Source organism: Saccostrea echinata, unplaced genomic scaffold (genome assembly GCF_033153115.1).
Source record: "Saccostrea echinata isolate AGI-Se365-2 ecotype Australia unplaced genomic scaffold, CSIRO_AGI_Sech_v1 ptg000030l, whole genome shotgun sequence".
NCBI classification, from domain to species: domain Eukaryota; kingdom Metazoa; phylum Mollusca; class Bivalvia; order Ostreida; family Ostreidae; genus Saccostrea; species Saccostrea echinata.
The window spans coordinates 36,011,774-36,026,070 of NW_026889779.1; the positions used below are offsets into that span (position 1 = coordinate 36,011,774).

Consider the following 14,297-nt stretch of genomic DNA (forward strand, 5'->3'; position numbering starts at 1 on the left):
CGAAATGCACGTTGCCGCCAAACCCACAGAAACTCGATTTCAAGAAGTTGTATTTAGTGTTTTGTATTTCCTTAAAATCATTTTTCATATAATAATAATGAAAACTTCCATAGGCTGATAAAAGCAGTTTTTAAAATGGCGTATACTTCTATGTACGTGTACCACGATACATGTACAATTAAACTTTTTTGAATGTTCTTAGTTATATATAAAATATATATAAAGTTACTTATATATAAAATGACATGTAACTGAATTATTATTCATATTCAAATATCAAATAAATAAGATAAAAAACTAAATTAAAATTAAATTTAAATTAAAAATAAATAAATAAATGGCATTAAGTATAGATTTTGGACTTTATAATGTGGCCTAAAAATGTGCTCAAACAAAGGAACTATAATAATTATATATACTTAGTAGATATAGGTTTCTGCACAGGGCTGTGTAAAAAAAAAACAAAAAACAAAAAAAAAAAAACAAAAAAAAAAAAAAACAAAAACGTGAGGTTTGTACGTAGGTCTGAAAGGGGCACCCCGTCCCTGTGATTTTTTATTAAATGGATACCATTTTGATGAGCTATTGAGCTCTTGCAGTCGTTTGTCACATATTTGAATAATGAGAAAAAAGAGGATGTTGCAGTTCCTTTGTTATTTTCCCTAAAACTGTAGCAGTTTAAAAGAACAAATTTAAGTAACAGAAAACGGTCTTAATTTTTTTCAGATACAACAGTATATACAGCACAATGTAGAAATGTTTTGTTGTATAAACAAGCTGGACATACCCGCTGTATAAATAAAGTCATCAAAGTAGCATTATCTATATTTAGAGATAACTCTTCATGCGTCGTGGGTATTAAATGTCCTTTTCGATTTAGGGAATAATCACGAGTTTTTGCAACACCCTCTTTAGAAAAAAAGCATCTTTTAACGTTCAACATTTTCCCGGAATAGTGTCTGCCACCGTTGTGCTTCTACGTATTATGTAGTGAACGACCTTGACATCTCTGTGTACATTAGATACAGAATTTTAATTTTTAGGGAAGATTGGCGTGAACACATGAAATGCCACTGAAAAAGAAAGGAAAGAAAAAGTAAATATATTTGCTCTATTCATTCTTTATCATTTACACAAATTTTGAAGATTAATTCCGTTTATAATTTTAAAACAAATCAAATATTTGTACTCTCAGATTGGTCGAATTTCCTCAGTTATTTTCAATCAAGAAAATCTATTGAGCTTTTAGATTTGTTCCCAAAAAAGAGATTGATATTGTATGAATATTTTAAATTTTTGTAGACCAAAGTCATCCAAACGCAAAGATGACAAACAGGACGCAGCTCTCGGGGATGACGGGGATCCCGGAACCCTGATAGCAGACGGTACAACCGACCTCGGAAAAGAGGGCAAAAAAAAGAAAGGAAGAAAGAAGAAGGCAAAATTATCAAAGTCAGAGAAAGTTTTGGTATGTAAAATTGAAACAATTAGTCAGGAATTGTTATTTTTTTTTAACTTAATTTTAATGATAATCCAATTTTATAGTTATGCATTCTGTCAATAACAGTACAGAACCATTGTGCCCCCAAACTTATCTGAACTAATTTGAAATGGTGTAAAATATTTTAGAAAAAAACAACCACATTAAAAGAATAAATCATCTGTTGTTTAAACATTCATGTTGACTCTTGTGGCACAGGTATCAAGATCTACCATTGCATTTGCTATACATGTGTATTTAGTTATATTTACATTTCACATGTAATTTGCTTAGGAAGTTTGTGGAAAGCTTCAGCATTCAAAACAACCATAACATTTATGGGGAGTTAAGTAATGATTTTTTTGATCCACAAATGTCAAATGCCATGCAAGTGCTATGTCATATTAAGTGAAAATCAAAATTTACTGTAGTAGCTGTTGCAATGACTCTTCCATTATTTGTACGCAGTAGATGTTGCAATAGCTCAACCATAACTAACCTGAAGGATAATGCAGGGATTTTGATATATAAATCACTTTTGCAGACAAGGCAGGGAGTTAAATAATGTAAATATAAGCACTGAATTATTATTATTATTATTTTTTTTTTTGAAAGATGTGCAAACATATTTTTGTGACGCACTAACACACATTACTTACCGGTAATCTTTCAAAAAAAAAAATTTAGTTTTAAATTTTGCACTTTTATTTGATTTATATCCCCATTTTCTCCCTCTTTCTATTATGTCTGGAAAAATGGGACATAACCCTCCATTATTCCACATGGGGCACATTCATTCACTTTTCTATTTGCTCTGTCCACCTAATACTTTAAAAGTTCCATAATTTTTTTTATCATTGTAGGAAAAACTTGAGAAAGCATGTGACAAGCTGAAGAATCAGAGGGAATTTTATCATGATTTCATTCAAGAGATGGACAGATGGTTAGTTAGGCATTCTGATCAGATAGTTGAAATGTTTAAAGAGTTTGATGAGGAAGGTGACGGTTTCATTTCATATGATGATTTTAAATCAGGTATGTAATTAAAATAATACTAAAAATATTGATTTCTTGTTCATTCTATTTTTACTTTTTAATCCTGCTAAATACTCAATGATAAATACCAGAATATCAAAGATATGAGTAAAATATATTTTGTAATAAAGCTTTCACTGTTCCAAAAATTTTCTTTATGAAGATGTATCATCAGATCTTAAACCTTTAACCATGCACTTTGTCTATTTTGTAAAGGAATAAGAAATTCCAGTGCTTGTTTTTTAATAGGTATGTTTGATGCAGGATTAACTCTAAATGACACTCAAGTGCATCTTCTAGCAAAGCTATTGGACAAAGACAACAGTGGTGATATTGACTACACAGAAATTTCCAAAGGACTGCAATATGCCAAGTGAGTACTGTTGATTCCTAAAATACAGTCAAACCTCGTTATCTCCAACTCCATGGAACCAAGAAAAAAAATTCAAGATATCTGAGGGTTGGAGATATGGAGGGTAAAATACTTAAGAAATACCAGGTTAGAACTTCCCAATCACTTCAACATATTGTATGGTATTCAAGATATCCTTGTTTGAGATACCAAAGTTCAACTGTATATGTGAGGAATTATCACATAATTTTGAGAGAAGCACCACTTGCAAATTAAAAATACTTGCTTGTATTTTTATGGTACATGTACTGAAATCCACTTAAGACCACTAGATCAACAGTTCTCTCGCTAATTATTGTTCTCAAGATTTGACGTTTAATGGCCAGTTTGCAATATTAAGCACTCACATAAACTAAGAATTTCCAATATTAATCTTTTTATTGACCTTACTTTGATGAATAGTTTATAACACTCTTAATTACTATAGCTTCCCTTGAACCAAAAGACCCCCATCTTAGTGTGATGATAGCTGTTTTAAGTACATTATTCTAGTGATGTACATGTACGAGGATTGAAGTAAATCTGTATTGTATCACTAGGCAACAGTACATTACCTTTCTTGCTCATCTAGTCATCTGTCAATATTTAACAATGAAATTTCACTTTTCTAAAGAATGCTTTAATATTAGAAGTATACATAACTGTGGTACTCTGTACCTTTCACGTTTCTTGAATCAACTTAAAAACTAAGGGGAAAAAGTTCATGTTTTAAATAGGTAAATTACCTACAGGGAAGCATTATACACATATCCCCTATGCTCAAACAAATGATTTGATTTTTCATGGATACATTCATTTTTAAGAATCCTTTTAAATAGTTATATAACCATTTTATGCAGAGAACATATGTTTCTTGACAGAGAATTAGAAGAGATAGACAGAGAGGCAGAGGAAGCAGAGAAGATTCTAATAGTGCTGCCAAAAAAGAGTGAGAAATGTCAAGACTGCAAAATGGGAATAGATAAACCCTACAGGAATAAAAATCCCAAGTATGTATGTATGTGATTGAGAATGCTTAGACTTATGTAAAAAGGAAGATGGTAATGTTGACAACCCCAGAGCAGGAAAACAATATGTTAAAGCAAGGGTAGAGCACAGTTTACAGAAACAGATTTTGAAACAATAGAATTTAAAACTGGTCATTTAGTGTCATTGGTGTTCTATAACCAAAATACATAAAATCTTTTTTACCAGCATGTTTATATAAAGCATTGTTTCAATAGTTGTGCTGAAACAAATTAGAGAAAATAAATTTAAGCTAACAGCAAAGTGATTTCTATTCAGATTTCTATTCTCTATAGTTTTCTTTTGTATTATAAACTTATCAGATATATCGAATTGCATTTATAACAAATCAATTTTGTTTATCCCTGGCACTTTGATATAAGCTTATTTTACCATACATCATTCATTTTAGCAACTTAAAAACATTGTCGAAAATACACAAGACTGCCAAAAAAAACCCCATAAATTTAATGCTATACTTTAAATATATGTATATATACCTTACTGGTACAGGGTTAAAATAAAGTAATCACAAAATTTAATGCAGATTAAAAAAATGAAATGTTCAGTAAATTATAATGTTATTTATTTGATAATTTAATTTTGATAAAGATTTGAATATTAAGAACTCTTGATATTTATTATTAATTTTAGAAGATTAAAAACTTTTGATAGCTAGAGCACTGAAATTTCTATTTACTCTTAGAAAAAGTGCATTCATGTGTTAAGTCTCATAATCAAATATTGTGACATGATCTGCATAATCTAAGACCAAAAATCTATTACAGATATATATGGTTAGAACTAAGACTTGTGACATTTGATCGAGAACTCCGAAATCATCCAGCACACTTGGAAGTGATGGTCCAAGCTGATGCAACAATTTACAGCATTCTGCAGTTAATCACCAAAGAAACAGGAATTTTATCCACAAAGTTGTCCGTTTTCTCAGATGACTCTCGCAGCAGGGAGGCAATGTTGGTCCCAGAATACACCCTTCAGGAACTGGGTTATGAGGGGGACTCTCAAGATGATCCTCAGGAAGTGACTCTTTACTATGACTATAAAGTAGAATTTACAGAATGTCCTATCCTGCTTTGTGATCACTATTTAAGGGACGGTGATGATTAAGTGAAAAACTGTTCAAGTCAATCTATTATATATACAGTGTATGTATATACTTGTAATTACATTTTTATTACAATTTAAACAGTAAAATACTGTAATTTATCTCCTGAATAAAAGTGATATTTTTTACAGTGAAAATAACAAAAATGATGTTTTTCACTAGTGAAAATTTAAAAATCGTAGCACAGCTCTCAATTTTAATTTCCTTGACAAAGAATGTTATAATGAAAATGCCCCATATAGATAGCAAGAGTATATACATGTTAACCATCCTGACACCAACTTTTTCCAAATTGTTCACAATTTTCAATCTCATAATTACTTACCTTTGACTTCTCACAAGGGCTCAGCTATGACAAAACAGACTACGATTTTGCTTTACAAAAACACAGGGGCAAAAGGAAAACCATAGAAAATGTTATAAAAAGAAAATGTCTTGTTGTTGGATATGGAATTTATTTCACCTGTGTTTTAAATTTGTTCACTTGTGCTTTGCACTTGTGAAAATATAAAAAAAAATTCTGTCCCACTCATGAAATAATTTCAATATCGAATTACAAAAAAAAAATTAATATCCTACAAAATGTTGAATATCCTCTGTATACATATGCTGTTATCTATTGCCTAAAATGGCCTATTATGTCTTACCCATAGGTGCCTGTGCCCTAAAACTGCCCCCGATGTTATTAATCATAATAGGATAAAGGACCCATTCTTTTCACTGGTAACAGCATGCATTTGTATTTTATTTTTGTCAGCTTACAGAAAAGTGGATGGTTTTAATGAAGGGGGGGGGGGGGGGGGAGGAGGAAATCACTTTGTTTTACTTAAAAAAAAAAAAAAAAAACAAACCCTTTTTCTGTTACGAAATGGCAGATCTTACTTCCCCCCCCCCCCCTTTTGCAATTCTGAACATTGACTGGGTAAGATATGGAAGTCAAATTCATAAAAATGTTGAATATTTAAACACTTTTATTCTTTAGATTGCATAATATTAGTAGAATCCAGGAAATCTTCATTTACTTTAAATGCCAAAATTAAAAAAAAACATCTACATTTAGAAGAGCATTAAATGTTTGTCAATATGGATAAAACCCCTTTCTGTCACCATGATTGTAGTTACCAATCATTAATGCAACCCAGGAGGTCCACTTTGGTAATTGTTATTTTGTAAACCTAGAATTTAAAGGTATTCATTCATTCAAGTAATTCCTTAATTAGAGTGCAATTCATAAATACTGTGACTTATGAAGTATTTATGTCAACAATAATTTTTTTTTTACATAATGTTTTATAACCATTGTTACTGTTTATTTATTTATTTGGCAGTGTGGTTTCTTTTTAACCCATCATTTGTTCTAGATATGATTTTTAATTTAAATATTGCACTATTAACTGTGATAAAACAATTATTTGTGATGACAAAATTAATTGTTGTAAGTATATTAGTTTTTAAAAACCTGAATATTTGTTTATATTGAAATTAATTTAATATTTTGCACATTGTACTTGAACCTGTGTGCCTTTATTTTTTTTTTTCTAAACTTTCAAATCAATTGCATTTATATGTTTTTATTATGGTTTATGACATTGAGAAAAAATGCAAGTATTAAATTTTTAAAATTAGAGATATATCTTGTAATGCATTATTCTATTTTTATATCAATTTAACATTCAAAGAAATAACAACATTTTAAATGTACTGTAATTTCTGATCTACATAAATATACAGATATGACATAAATATTTTAATTATGGAATATTATAAAAGACGGTCTGAAAGGTATTATGTAACTATTAAAGCACTGAATAGGAATAACATGCTTAGATGTTCAGTCACAAAAATTCTCATGTCTGGTGTTGAAAGCATCATGTGTTAAACAACTTCAACAGGATTACTTTTAACCTTAATATCTACCCACATTCAAGTGAATGACTTGTTTCTTTCTTTCACGTTAGCAATTTGAGGTGCCCTATGGTATTTATTGCAATTTTGAATTTCTTACAGAAAGTTTTCTGGCCGGAAATGTCACACAGTCTTTTAAAATCATTTACCAACTATTGGTTGAAATCAAATTGTTTATCTCTATGTTCTAGGTCAGGAATTCTATCTTTATTAGCTCTACAATTCAAGGACCAATAAATGATGGAGTAATTGATAAAAATTAAATAACCTGTTAATTTCTTTTAAAATTCTGATCACAGAGGGCTAAATCAAGATACACATTTCTGTTTGTTGATTAATTTTCAGCACACCTGAGATAAAGGCCCCATCTGTCTGTCTGGTTGTTAACCTTGTATTCTGCAGAGCCACAGATCAAATTTCAACCAAATTTGGCACAGAGTATCCCTTTGGTAAATGGGATTCAAGTTTATTCAAATGAAGGACCACAACCTCTTGAAAGAAATGGGTGGGGTAATCAAAAAAGGCTAGAGTAAATGGGTTTCTTTAAAAAGATTCCTCCTCAAAAACCACTGGGCCAGACAAAAATGAAACTCATTTGAAAGCTTTTTTACGTAGTGTAGATTTAAATTTGTTAAAATCATGGGGTTAAGGCAAGGCCACTATTGGGGATAGAATGTATTGAAAAAAAAAATCTTTTCAAGAACCAGAAAAGCTTCCCTTCCCGACTTAGTGAAGATGATAAATTCCTGCCCTGGGATAGCATGGGCCGCAATAAGGAGATCAAAGTTTTACATTTTTTTCTTACGTATGTAGGAAAATTTGTTGTGTCGATCTGACACAAATGCCTCCTCAACAACGAGGTTTTAAATATTTGAATAAACTTAATGTCAATATGACGCGAATGCCCCTTTGGACGTTCACATTTTAAAATACTTTTACTTGAAAGTCCAAGGATGTGAAAATAGCAATGCATTGTGGATAAAATGAAACAAAATGTTACTGCTTGTGTTTTATCGAATCAGTTGCCGATACCACGATATACACTGTACTTTAGTTGCATGAAAATGGTAAAAGAGCACTGCAGTACTTAACTAGTATCGATTCTGTTAACTTTGTAAAAATAAACTAGAGGTACTGTAAGCACAGAGCTCACAAAATGATACACCACTCTCCCATAGGAGTAAAATGACATCTCTTGGCAGTGTGTAAATGAGATTCTGTGAAAGTTCCATAATGATTGAATTTCGCTCAGGAGGAGTTACGTTAACAAAATGCATGGGTACTTCCTTTATCGATTACAATGGCAAAGTCCATGTTTGCTACGGGAAACCCCAAATATCTGTCCGATCAGAACATAAAATAGGAGGTGCAGAGTGGCAGTATGTAATAAAGATTCTGTGGAAGCCTCATCAAATTTTATTCAGTGGTATAGGAGGAGTTGCGGATAAGAGATGGGTACCATCAGTGTTAAATAAAGAAAAGCAGTGTCCATGTTTTGCTATGAGAAACCCAAATATCTTTTCGATGGAAACGTAACGTAAGAGGTGCAAAATGGCACTATGTAATAAAGAATCAGTAAAAATTTCCTTAAATTGCATTCAGTGGTGAAAGAGGTGTTGCGTATAAGTGATGACCATCCTCAGATATACCAAGAATGGTAACGTCCATGTTTTTGTTATGGGAAACCCCAAATATCTGTCCGATCGAAAGATAAAATACTATTATGCACTATGTAATACGATTTTGTGAAAGTCTCCTTAAATTTTATTCAGTAGTAAAGGAGGAGTTGTGGATAAGGGATGAACACTCCCAAATATTATAAAAAGAATGACAGTGTCCATATTTTGCTCTGGGAAACCTCAAATATGTGCCTGGTCGAAACATTAAATAGGAGGTCACAATGCCACTACGTAAGAAAGACTGTGAAAGTTTCATTAAATTGCATTCAGTTGTGTAAGAGGATCGAGTTGCGGATAATTGATGGCTACCCCTAACCCCTAAGTATAACGGACGGACACCCTCTTCACCATATACTCTCCTACCCCTCTCTCTCTCCCCCCCCCCCCCAGCGTTTTTTAAGTAGGGGTATGAAAAAAAAAGAAATTTAAAATCTTTATCATTGTAATATCGTTATTTTACATGACGTTTAAAATGTACACTGCAACTCTGTTCATTCAAGAATTTTAGAGGACGTTTAGTCTTTGTAATACTGTTCATAATACACACTTTTTATTATTGATAAAAACAATTTATTTCATCATTGGTCATTAAAATTAATGTCTATCGAATAAAAAGTAAGGAGTCCGACTGACTTGAATATACACGTATTTTTTTGCAAGTCCAAGGACTAAATAAGTCAATATATATACATGAAAGTGAGTCTGTAAATTATCATAATAGAGGTTAACACTAAGAAATTCATTATTTACAAGCTTATCAGACAAAAACTAGAAAAATGATGAAACTTATATAGAAATTTTCGAATTCTAAGAGTCAGAATTCTGGTGAGAATGGCGCCATCAGCAGGAAACTGAAGTCTGATAGGTAAATCATTAATATTATAAGTATACACTAAAAACCATCTGATCATCTATAATGCATAGCCAAAAAAATTATAAATAAATAAAAAAAAAATGATAATATTAAATAAATAAATAAATTTTGAAGAAAAGAGAAGTCCGGAAAACAGTAAATAATTAGAAATTTTCAAAGTCTAGGGGCAATAACTTTTGTGAAAATGGGTCAATCGTCATGAGACTTGAACTTGATCTGTAACTCATCAATATAAAGACAAAAACCAAAAATCAGCTCACAGCTAAAAAAAAGTCTGGAAAACTATGACAGAAAGACAGAATGATGTAATGACGGAAGGAAAGGGGTAACACTAAATCGCTATATGCAAACATTCTGATATCAAGTTTTTATATAGTAATTCGTACTGTAAAATTCATATTTTACTAATATAATTTGCAATTGCAAACTGATAATTTGTAATTACAACTTGCTAATAATTTGTAATTTCAAATTGAATATTTGTAATTTCAAAATGATGATTTGTAAAGAAACTAAGGAAAGAGCTTCCGTAGAATTTTGGTCGAAGTCGTCCAATCTCACTAAAGTCGAGGCGTAATCGATGGAAAAAAACTTGATCTAAATTTTTGTATATTAAGTTTATTTTACAATTAAAATGAAATAAACAGAGCAACTGGAACCTTAATATCAGGCCCATAAGAAGGGGGGGGGGCGTGCCCCTTATAATTTTGTGAGTATATACTATACCATAGAAAACAGTCAATTTACGATTCTGCCCCCCTCAGGTCAGATGTTTTTTTTTCTCCCCTTCCAAACTGAAACTGCTTCCTACGGGCCTGGATATTCAAAATAAAATTTAGGTTTTAATATCCTCCCAAAATTCTTATATTTTTACAGCTCTAGATACACGTAAAATAAGCAGTTCGTAATTTGACGTCGGTATTTGCCTATATTGTGCTAGATTTGAGGTCAAGTGATGATTTTCGGAAATACAAGTCCTCATAAGACAGGAAAGGGTCAAGGATCGCAAAAAATCTGTTTACTGCGCATTTTGACCGCGGAGAAACTATTCACTGCTCATGCACTTGGGTAGTCAGCAACATTATATAAGCCACAAAGGTGTTTCGGGGCAAATTATCGTGAATAGATACCGACCGTATCATCACATGGGAATGTGGAACAGCGAATCTCAATACCTGCGACATGAAATTTGGTATATGGAAGTGGTTAAGTTGAAGACTGACAATAGATTATATCTACAAGAATAAGTGTGAAACAGGAATGACTTAAAAAGAGAGTACACTAACTCTGGTAAGCCAACCCTCTTCTTTCAAGACAGTCTTTTAAGAATATCAGTATATATTTTTTTGTTTGTTGTTCGATTTGTTTTAGTCTGTATCTGTATGTTTTAAACTATCGAAATATTGAATTGATTGTAGGGTGAAATAGTCCCTTTGCCCTTTGATCAACTAATGCAAGATGAGTGGCATTTTATTATTCTTTTAAAAAAATATACATTTATGGATAAATTGATACACATTTAAATGAGATAAATTATATATATATATATATATATATATATATATATATATATATATATATATATATATATATATATATATATATATATATATATAAATCCAGATACACTTAGCGCTTTCGCCGTGCGGCTCTTCACAGTGTAAGGAGCCGCACGGCGAAAGCGCTAAGTGTATCAAATGGGAACTTGTTTGTTTATCTTGGATTTAATTTTAATTCATAAGTTACCTATACCATGGATTTTTACTACAGTTTCACTATAAAAATATATATATCAATTTTTTTCACAACTATTTTCAAATAATCAAATTACATTTTCTTCACCAGGAATGATGCGTTATTGACTAGCAACAGCAATCATCGAAGTGAAACTTATTTTCGCGCCTTTTTTTAAGAAGAAAGAATCAAGACAAAGAAGAAGATACCGTGGGGAGAGACGTTCTCCCAGACTGTCGCGATACTCTTGCATGCTTTCTCTGCCTGCATAATCTTTTGTTGCACTAACAGAAATAGCTTATATTTTATGCAATTGATGTTACAGCATATGCAATTAATTGATCTGTTTTAAAAAAAGTCGTGCTCTCCAAATTCTTATTTTGTATTCTATTGTAGACAATGTCACAGAGACAAAGGAACGCTCTGATATTTCATGCAATGCTGAAAATATAGAAATATTCCTTCCTAAAAATCTCCTCCCGGTGGCATCAAAAGTTACCTGGTTAGATCCAAACTGCAACATTGCCAGCAACAGTACCCATTACGTATCTACCGTGAAACATGGAGAATGTGGAACAACGGTTAGCCTCACGGCAGACAATGTTATTTTTGAAAACGAAATCAGAGCTAACCCTCTCTCAACAACAGATCATTTGTTGGACTTTGGAACCAAGCCATACACGATTCCGGTAAAATGTATATATCCCAGGAAGGAAATGGCGTTATCATCATATAAGCCCGTTAAACAGCAGGTGCGAGTTTATGAAAAGCGATTTGGACATCTGGATATAGATATGCGACAGTTTGAAACAGATCAGTTTAGTCATGCTCTTGACAACTCTACTATTCCGAAACTAGAACTGAACTCCGATACCTTTATAAAAGTTGAACTGCAAAACTTTGGCTCTGCTGATCTCGGAATACACCTTGACACATGCATAGCAACAAAAACTCCCACGCCATATGATAATATGTTTATAAAATTAATTGAAAATGGGTAAGTCACCTAATCCAAAGTCTCTAATTTAGAGAAAAAAATAAATAGAAAAGAAGGCAACCCTAGATCTCACTAATGAAAATGTATAATTACTAAAACCTTTTCAATACTTTAATTGAAGATGCCCAAAAGTCAACTTTGTTCATCTTCTTCCTTCCTCAGCCCTTGAGGCAAGGTTCAGTTTGAGGGCATTCGAGTTTACGTCTAGTCAATCTAACATTGTCTACATCCACTGTCAGGCTTCCGTGTGCCTGGCGAATTCCTCTCAATGTAACCCCGATTGTTCATCCAGCGATCGAACGAAGCGTGACGTCAGCTCTGGCCCCTCCCACTTGCTGTCTATGGGTCCTTTGGTGCTTTCTGTAGAAAGTGGTAAGTTCTAAACCATATCAGTGTCACAGCGTCTATAAATACATATGTAACAATTAAGCAAGTCATTTGAACACATGTTGAAAATGTCAAAGCCCGAGTTCAAAATTCTTGTCTTCGATATTAATCAGATTGGGTGATAATGTAGAAGATATAGGACAAATGTATGATGTACTGAGAGACCTGCTTGCATTCGCGCATTTTCGCCTTTTGGGCGAGAGCGCGAGATAATTCTAGAGGACCACAACGCGATTGAGAGAAATCAATTAATATCCCCATGCATTGTCTCTTGTTCCCTTGCGTTGTCGCTCGCGCATTCTCGTGTTATCGCCGCTTTATTCTCGCTGTCTTGTTGTCTCTTGTTTTCGCAAGCTGGTGACCTTATCAGATTGTTGTCTTCAAAATTCAAAGAGCAAGACGAAAATTTTTGACCAGAGAATAGCGGTCTATTATAATAATTCAATTACTATAGTACTGGTGCACAAACTTCTATGTCGGGTAGTATATTTCCTTTCGTGATGAAGATAACTTTTGTATTTTGGTTTTAAACAGATTGTACAAGAATAATATACAAGTTCTATCACATTACGGCTGTTAAGTATACAGTTAAAACACGTTGTATGTAGCAAAGAGTGTCAATTACCAATTTTTATTTTGTTCTACATTTTCAGCTCCTTCTTCAAATCTGATCGCAAACATCATTGCAGGAGTGTCTGTCGCTTTTGCAGTAATAGCCATGGTGATTGCCACAAAGGAATGGCGAAAGAAAAGAACTGTAGTTGTCAGTGACAAAAGCTTGGGCAAAATTGACTCTTAAAAGTTGTTAAGCAAAATTGATTGAAAATGTTAGAGATGCTTGAGCGTTGCAATGATAAGCTTTCTCATAAAGTGAATGTACATAATTACCGTATGTAAGATAAAGCATAGAAGGATTATATAATGTATTGAATGCTAATATTCTTGAAAAATTCTAATAAGTAAAATGTTATCTTTGGAAGATACCCGAATAGTTTCCAAAATTGTCAATATTAAAATGATCCTAAAAAACTATTTGTTGGTGTGTGTATATATATATATACAAGTCGTGTTTTCGAATCACGGCCGCGACTGACCTAAGTCGATAAAAAATAGGCAGCAACTGTTCCTTCGCCAAGCGCTCGGCACTTTAGAGTGAAAGTTGCAGGTCTTTCGGATGCGACCTTAAAAACCGAGGCCCCGTGTCAAGGTAGGCGTTGGCACGATAAAGAACTCTCGCTGCTTAATGGCCCTGGGTGCCGAATACAGATCTAAATTTGAAGCCCATCAGCGGTATATGGTGACGTCTCTGTATGAGTGAAAAATTCTCGAACTGGACGTAAAACAACACACAATCAATCAATCAATCATTAAAGGGGATGCAATGCTGTTGATATGCAAACCTTAATTTTTACTAGCTGGTGATGTATATCGTTTTTGTAGATAAATCGACAAAATAATGAACGAATGTACATCACTGACAATATTTAAGTACATGTAGTCTTTGGAACCCGGGTTTTCCAACAATCTGTTGGATTCTCTATGGGTACTTATTTAACACCGTCATCAGCAGACCTGTTTTTATATTAAAGCAGAATTAATACATTCAAAATCTCCTACCCGAAACTAAGAAGTCCCTTCTTGTGGTCTTTAACTCCTTTAA

At 32.7% G+C, this 14,297-nt stretch overlaps 2 protein-coding genes across 2 annotated transcripts; both read left to right on the plus strand.

The window, feature by feature from the left end:
* Positions 1–949: 949 nt before the first annotated feature.
* On the plus strand, positions 950–5,084 carry LOC133196786 (uncharacterized). The gene is made up of 6 exons (XM_061332645.1): positions 950–1,096; positions 1,303–1,468; positions 2,344–2,515; positions 2,765–2,888; positions 3,788–3,916; positions 4,721–5,084. The coding sequence occupies exons 1-6, from the start codon at positions 1,068–1,070 to the stop codon at positions 5,061–5,063; spliced, it is 963 nt and encodes a 320-aa protein (XP_061188629.1). The 5' UTR covers positions 950–1,067; the 3' UTR covers positions 5,064–5,084.
* Positions 5,085–11,216: 6,132 nt separating this feature from the next.
* Positions 11,217–13,638, plus strand: LOC133197083 (pancreatic secretory granule membrane major glycoprotein GP2-like). The gene is made up of 4 exons (XM_061332922.1): positions 11,217–11,230; positions 11,612–12,250; positions 12,372–12,622; positions 13,291–13,638. Exons 1-4 carry the CDS (start codon positions 11,217–11,219, stop codon positions 13,434–13,436), a joined length of 1,050 nt encoding a protein of 349 aa, XP_061188906.1. The 3' UTR covers positions 13,437–13,638.
* The last annotated feature ends 659 nt before the right edge of the window (positions 13,639–14,297 follow it).